Raw genomic sequence first — 8,389 nt, 5'->3', positions numbered from 1 at the left:
CTGCATATTATTAAATTCAATGAGTTTTAGAAGCTTTAAGTATCTTTCTAACAAAAAAGAAGAAGAAAAAAGAAACAGAACATACCACATTTTTTAATTGTTTCTTTAATCATCTTGTAACCTTTGAGATTTTTATTTAGAGCCTCTTTGGAAAATTCCCTGAAGACACAAATATACTGTATATGGACTTGCTTAAAATACTGGCTTTATTTGTGACTGCAGGTCTCAGACAACAATGTGCACACCTTTTAAATATATAAGAAAAAAAAAATCTTAACTACCATAGTAGTAATGGTAGTAGTAGTAATAGTAGTAATAACAATAGTAGTAATAGTAGTAATAATAATAGTAGTAATAGTAGTAGAAGTAGTAATAGTAGTAGTAATAGTAGTAATAATAATAGTATTAATAGTATTATTAGTAAAGTAGTAATAGTAGTAATAATAATAATAGTAGCAATAGTAGTAATAATAATAGTAGTAATTGTAGTAGTAATAATAGTAGTAGCAATAGTAGTAATAATAATAGTAGTAATAGTAGTAATAATAATAGTAGTAATAGTAGTAGTAATAATAATAATAGTAGCAATAGTAGTAGTAATAATAGCAGTAATAGTAGTAATAACAATAGTAGTAATAATAATAGTAGTAATAGTAGTAATAGTAACAGTAGTAGTAGTAGTAATAGAAGTAAAAGTAGTAATAATTATAATAGTAATAATAGTAGTAATAATAGTAGCAATAGTAGTAATAATAATAATAGTAATAGTAGTAATATTAATAGTAGTAATAGGAGTAGTAATAATAATAATAGTAGCAATAGTAGTAAAAATAATAGTAGTAATAGTAACAGTAGTAATAGTAGTAATATAAGTAATAGTAGTAATAATAATAGTAGTAATAATAGTAATAATAATAGTAGCAATAGTAGTAATAATAATAGTAGTAATAGTAGTAATAATAATAATAATAGTAGCAATAGTAGTAATAATAATAGTATTAATAATAGTAATAATAATAGTAGTAATAGTAGTAATAATAATAGTAGTAGCAATAGTAGTAATAATAATAGTAGTAATAGTAGTAATAGTAGTAATAATAATGTTTTTGCCCAACTAAAACAAGCTGATAAATTCAGTTAGGTCTACATCATAATCAAAAGTTATATTGCCCAGACTGTTTGTATGTGCAAATCAAAATTAAAAATTGGGAGCATCCAACACTTTTTCATTTTAAATTTTAACTTACCAACTTTTATTTTAACTGGGAAAAAAAAATCAAGCCTGAAATCTACAACAAGCTACACTGAGACTTGCTTTCCAAAGGCATTTCGTGTACACAATCATTTTCTGTCATGTGAGTGACAACAACACCAAACTGTGATTATAACAAAGTTACACTCTGTTCAAGAATACCTTTAAGAATTTGGCTCAAATCAACAAAATAAAAGCACCATTAACATGGAGAAAAATCCAAACGTGTTGTTTATTGTGGGAATCAATATGAGTGATCCAACTCAAACTTTAATGTGACACATTCTTCGTGCTGCTCTTCACCTCTCCTTACAAATAAACCATATCTGACCTTCCATTCATCCTCCGTAAGAGGTTTTTCTTTTCATTTCCTCTCTCTTTCTCTCTTATCCTGTCTTTTGCTCCCTCCTTCTGTTTTCTTTCTGTCCTCCTGCTCTGTATCTCTCTCTGTCACTTTTTGTTTACAAAGCCTTTCATCTGGATATTGCTTTATATGTAAAACCCGTCTATTTGAATGGGGTTTTATTTAAAACTCTGTCATTTAAATAGCTCTTTAGAAGACAGACCAATGAAAAGTCAACAAGGACTCTCCAATTGTGTTTCTTGACAGGACTCTCACTCGCACACAAACACATGCTCGCACACCGCCTGCCTGTCTACATGCATCCGAGTCTATTATTATGCTAATGAGTCTCCAGTCTCCACATGTCCCCACAGCCTTCACACACACACACACACACACACACGCACATACTATTTCTGCTGAGCTCAGCAGTATGGCTGGGCTCTCGGCTAGCATGGAGAATAATGAGGAATGGACAATTTTCGGATTACTGAAAAAGACCAAATTGAACGGTCAAAGTGTGTCAATGATGGACACAGAAAAACAGAGAAACACACTGATTCTCCGATGACCATACATCTTAATGTGTGTTTTTTTTAGACTGACATTGTTTAAAGTAGCCACAAAGGTAAAATATTTAACTAGAATTTATTTCAACTAATATTTCAACAACCAAAATTGTCACAGTGAATTACCTTAAATTGTTTTGTTTTTAATTAAACTATTCATCAGAGAATGAGTGTTGTTTCAGCATTTTTTTGCTACAACAGCTTTATTTACTGTTGTTTTGTCAGGAGTACGTGGCATAACCAAGACCAAATGGAAGATTTTTCCATCGGTTTTCATGAGGTCAATATGATACCATCACCTGATGCAAAGGAGCACCTCAGGGATGTGTAATCAGTCCTTTTCTCTTTTACTGCTGAAAAAAGTAAGTTAAAACTAGATCATTCTTGTGTAAGAATGAACTAATCTTGAGTTCTTGAATGATACAATGATGAAACATTTTACAAAACTAAGATGGACCCCTACAACTAAGAGCCTAAACTCTCAACCCCACAAACTGGATCAAGAAAGTGCGGCAAATTGGAAGCATTTTAATTTCTTGCCACCTTAGACAATTCAAAGCATCCTGTCACACTGCATTACATTTTGCTGAAACAAGTGCATTATAAATGAGGAAAAAACATTATACATGATGACAATGACTGAGAGAACCTCACTCCTCTCTTTGGACACAGTTTTTATTAAAAGATGCATGAAGAAAGCTACCAGGATTGTGAAAGGCATCTAGAAGACAGTTCATAAAATCAAGAACAATGTGCAACAGCTTTTCAGACAATATTACAAAATCTGCAGTCATTGGATTAGGGTTTGTATGTAAGACAATGTAAAGGAAATTATTGCGTTTTTTCAAAAACTATCCTGAATATTTAAGACTTGACCTATAAGACTTGACCTATACAGAAGTTCCATTTTATACTGACACAATGTATTGCTATATTTTGTTTTATTGACAAATACATCCCTCGCTCATCAACATATGCTGACTTTTTGTATTACTAAAACAATATTACCTTTTTCTTACAAACAAGCCAAGCTGATTGGTAACTAAATTATCCCTAGGTGTGAGTGAGAGTGAGAATGGTTGTTTGTCTTGTAGGGGCAGGGTAGCCGGCTCGGGACCCAAGGTCGTGGGTTCGATCCCCGGTCATTGCACATCTCGTGGTGTCTCTGAGCAGAACACCTAATCCCGAATTGCTCCCCGGGTGCTTACATAGCTGCCCACTGCTCCACCTGGGTGTATCCCAGATGCGATGAGTTAAATGCAGAGAGCCAATTTTGTCTTTGTATGGAAACATACAATGATGACAACACATAGCACTTTATTATTATGTATCCCTGTGATGGACTTGCGACTTGTCCAGGGTGTCCCCCGCCTCTCACACAGTGACTGCTGGATATGGGTACTCCGCGACATGAAAAAGTAAGAAGTAGATAAAGATAATGGATGGCTGCATATATGTATTATTATTTAGTTGTTATGTAGTTGACACTTGGAAAATGTTCACATACTTTGAAAGATGAAACTTGTCTCTATTGATATTGGCTAACCACATTTTCAACAGGTCAGGTTTGTGTCATGGAAATCTAATATTTGTCAAATATATATTACAGTATTTTACACTGTAGATGTTACCCAAATCGAGGGAATACCATATTGTACTATTTAATGTTTTTTCCTGTAAATGTGATATTTATAATATAAGAAATATGTGATAATAATATATTAATTATTTCTTCTTCTTCTTTTGGCTGCTCCCTTCTTTAGGGGTCGCCACAGTGAATTAAGTCACATGAAGACTTAACAATTGTTTTTATGCCGAACGCCCTTCTTGACGCAACCACATACCACCGAGCTACCACAGCCCTGTGTGTGGAGCAGAGAGCTGCTATCCAGGGCACCCAGGGAGCAGATGGTGGGGGTTAAGGGCCTTACTTAAGGGCCCAGAGTGTGATAAATGAGGATGGGGACAGGTGTGGGTGCTTCACCTATCCCACCCACATTTTTGATGTTGTCGGTGCTGGGTGTTGAACAGATAACCTTCCAATCACATACCTTCTCTAACCTCTGCTCCACCACTCCCAATAATATTATATTAATATTGTCATTAATATTTTTACATAATCAGCCTTAACTATTTTGCCAATAGCCACAACAATACTGCGGCTCCTGTTCCTACAGAGAATCACGTCACGTGACCTTAGTTGTCTTATTTATGGTTTGAATATAAATACAGCTCATTTTGGGCATCTGCTGACACCAACACTAGGCTTGGCAGATCACAAAGTGATAGCTGGAAATGGGTTTCCTGTGTGTCTGGACCAGAATACCAAACCATCCAGCTGTAAATGATTAAACAAGGCTGAGCGCTTCGTAAGTATATTTTCTAAGGCTTTGCCTCTACAAACAATAATTTTGCTAAAGTAAATAGGCCAGGTATAACTAAAAGTCACAACATCATATAAATGTGAGTTTGTTGATCTCATCTAAAGCGTTTTTTGAGCCCCAGAATCCATCTTCAGACAAATATTGGGTTGTGTGTTGGAATTAAAAGTGGTGGACTTGTAAATAACCAAAAAAATGCAAACTAGAAGAGTATTCTTAATCCGTTAAAAAAATGAACAGAAGCAAAACTTGCATAAATGTACATGTCACTGTGTGACATCATACACCATCACCCATTGTGCCAGCTTTGTTTGGGTGTGTATACTCTGTATGCAAACACCAAATCAGTGCTTCATCCGTGCACTACATGCCCTCTTCAGTATGCACTTTTAAACTAAACATTGTGCCCTGCAGAAGGTCTGACGTGTTTCAGTCAAAACTCCTCCATCCCCGCATTAACTAAACTCATTGCTGACTATGGATTTACATACAGACATGTGAGTGGCCCAGGAGGAGCACTGATTTGTATAAAGGATTTTTATTGGTTGACTGCAGTGTAAAAGCATTGACCTGTGATTTAAGAAGTTGAATCTCAGTTGGTTTGATGGTTTTCAGCTCCTAATTAGGTTTCAAATCAAGCAGAGATGTGAGTTTCCCCCTAAACCGTCAGTGACTTTTAAAATCTTTACATGAAAAACGTATATTAGTTTTTGTTATTTTGTTCATACTTACCAAATATCATTAAGTGATATTGGCTGTTCATAAAGTGTTTGCTTCATTTATCACTCAGAAAACACTTGATGCTTATGTTAAATCATTTACAGAGTATGATTTCTTTAAATTACAGTCTCCTTAGATTCACATTATATTAAACTAAAACACATCTTTGAAAAACATAATGATCATTTATTGTGCTCTGTTTATTTTATTTTATTTTTCCATTTTAGTAGGAAATGTCATTTTTCAGATGATCCATCCAGAGCTCTGTTGTGTCAAACTGTTATCTCTAGATTTTTGTTCAGCTTTAACTAAAGAAACTGGACCAGACTGGGTTTTTGTGACAAGATACAAGCAATAAAGTGCTTAAAGTTCATATTTAAAATGGATTATTTACTATGTTGTCTTAGCAAAAGGACACTGCTGCATCCCTTAAACTTTGTACCATTTTATACTTGCATGATTTGATAGCTGGAGTTAAGTGGTTTAAAATAAAACAAGTATATACTGAAAATGATCATGTGCTGTTTTAAACTGAGAGGTGGAAGTGGCCCTCATGCTCGATAAGCTGGAATGTCTTTAAAAGCAAGATATATAATAATATATTTAAATTTGTTGCATGTATGAGCTGGTTTAGAATCTATAATTTGTTCTTTATAAAAGACAATCTGGGTGTGGTTGGGGATTGCTTTGCTAAAAAAAAAACATATTCTCTGAAAAAGACACATGAATGTGTGACATAAGTCGACTTCAAACCTTTGTTATCCCTCGCCACTGAAGGTGCTGGCTGGTGTGCACTTGTTTGTTTGTAGTGTTAGCAAAATATTTCATAAACCAGCAGATCGATTTTGTCGAAACTTACAGAAAATAATCATTGGAATGTGTCTGCAACTGATTACCTTTAGGAGTAAACCCTATTTAAAATGAACAGCACACATAATTGATCATGGCCAACCCAAATATGACTCAGACTTCACTAATTTGACAGATATTAAACTAAAGTTTACTGTGGTAGTAGCTGAAAGTCATACTTGTTAGTGCAACACACAATACAACAGATTAGGCAGGATCTTGCATGCAGGTAACGTATTTTCCGGCGTGTAAGTCGCTCTGGAGTGTAGGTCACATTTATTATGCGTCACTGCTGACCCGTTGTGTTTATTATGCATTTATTTAATGGTCAAAATGGCTTTATTTTGCGTGGGCGGTGAGGTGCCATCCATCCATCCATCGCATCCATCCATCCATCGTTCCTCCACCTGCACCAGCTGAGTGAAGCGAGCGTGCACGGGAGAACTCGCTGTTGCAGTTCTTAGAAATTTTAAGAGTCAGTCAAAAATTGTGTTATGAATATATGGGGAAAAAACTTATATAAGTCGCATTAGCATAAAAGTCACAGGACTGACAAATCTATACAAAAAACTGTGACTTATACGTCAGACAATACAATAAATTAATGACAAACAAAAGTTGACCAAAGCAGCTATTAAAGCAGCTATAACCTCTTCCATTCTCACGATAAGATGGTTTTAGTTTGAAACATTGGCATCAAAGGCAGAGGGCAATATGCGTTCCTTAAATATGATCTGAAACAGCTTCATATCTTAATAAATTCTGCTTTAAACCTGAGCCACCTTTTAGTTTCACAGCCGTAAAAATCAGTGTAAGCGAGCACTTCAAACTAACCAATTAAAGCACCCCCTCCTCACCACTGCTGGTCCCACAAGACAAGATGCTTTTGTATTTTTTGCCCTTTGATGAATAAAATTAAGCTCATTCTCTTCTCCACATCCCTACTCCCATCCCACACACCTCTTTCTCTCTCTCGCTCTCTCTCTCTCGCTTCCTCTCTCTCCCGCTTGCACCCTATAAAGCCTCAACAGCTGATCCCGAGCATCACAGAGAGCTGCAGCTCCAGAGGAGAGAGGGAGACGGAGGAAAGTCAAACACAGACTCTGACACCGGAGTCTTCTGATGCTCTCGGGCTTCCAGACTGAAAACAATTTCTAAGCAATATATTTTTTTTAAAAGACTTGATTTGTGATGTTAAAGAGACTGGACATCCTGCGTGTGGGACTTTAACCAACTTGCTTTGGAGGCAGATGTTTTCTTTTTGCATTATAATATCTCTTGGCATCGCCTGCCTTTGGATTTTAAGTGTGTTTCAAGTCAAACTTAAACACCAAACTGCTTCTTTTTTGCTTTTTTGTGTGGAGATGCGTTTTCTTTTATGAAGGCAGCTGAGTGGAGCTGTCCGGTGCTGAAACCAGGAGCCGCAACTGGAGCTGTCGGGATCAACCCGACAAACCAGCCACCAGGGACACTGTTTAAAGGACTTTTTTAATTTCTCATCTTTTAGAGCTCCACAGGTCCAGCTAAATTTAGTTAAACTGACTTTTCTTCATCAGAATCTAAACATTCACACAAAAAAACAAGCAGGAAAAGAGGAAGAATCACAAAAGGAGGGCTTGCTTTTTGATCCTTAGAAACCATGTATCCTCTTTTAGTCAAATAAAAAGAAACTGTAAGCTAAAATTCATCTGACTCTTATCACTAGGTCTTTCTTAAAAGGGTTAGAAAAGGAAAAAGCAGTGCAGCTGTCCCACCATGCCTCGATCTTTCTTAGTGAAGAAAGTCAAACTGGACGATTTCTCAGCTGCTGAGCTGGAGAGTTCCTACAGCCGAAGAGAAGAGCTCAGTCTGCGCTTCCATCATCATGACAAAGGTTAGTCAACACACACACACACGCACGCATGCATGCACGCACACACACACACACCACCTGGAGTACTCTTTTTTTATTTTTATTGTTTCCTTTTATTCCCCCAGATTTAGAACAGTACTCATGTCTGTTTGAGACAGAGGCTGAAAATGGGATTTACAGGGTCGAACTCAGGTCTCAGAGCACAGATAGCTGAAAGTGATGACCTTTTTAACTCTAAATGTGGACTTTCTATGAAGAAAGGTGTATCACTGAATGCAAGGGGATGCAGCCATTCCCTTAAAGATATTTCTACTGGGTGAACGGCACAATTTATAAGAGCAAATATAAAATGCAACTATCCTACTTCCATGGAGATTATAACGAACATTTCCTTGGAATGCATTTTTGGAGTCGCATGCAAAC

The 8,389-nt window shown here is 36.0% G+C and overlaps 1 protein-coding gene across 1 annotated transcript in view; it reads left to right on the top strand.

Annotated features, from left to right (window-relative positions):
* The first annotated feature begins 7,772 nt into the window (after positions 1 to 7,772).
* LOC119425285 (transcriptional repressor scratch 1-like) overlaps positions 7,773 to 8,389 on the top strand; it is an 11,298-nt gene continuing 10,681 nt past the window's right edge. The window contains exon 1 of the mRNA XM_037692807.1: positions 7,773 to 7,987. Coding sequence (XP_037548735.1) covers positions 7,870 to 7,987 — 118 coding nt within the window. The 5' untranslated portion in view covers positions 7,773 to 7,869. The remainder of the gene's footprint in view (positions 7,988 to 8,389) is intronic.

The sequence above is a fragment of the Nematolebias whitei genome, chromosome 19 (assembly GCF_014905685.2).
Source record: "Nematolebias whitei isolate Nwh7 chromosome 19, NemWhi1, whole genome shotgun sequence".
NCBI lineage: Eukaryota > Metazoa > Chordata > Actinopteri > Cyprinodontiformes > Rivulidae > Nematolebias > Nematolebias whitei.
The sequence above is the reverse complement of the archived record's forward strand: the minus strand, read 5'-3'. Positions and strand labels throughout refer to the sequence as shown.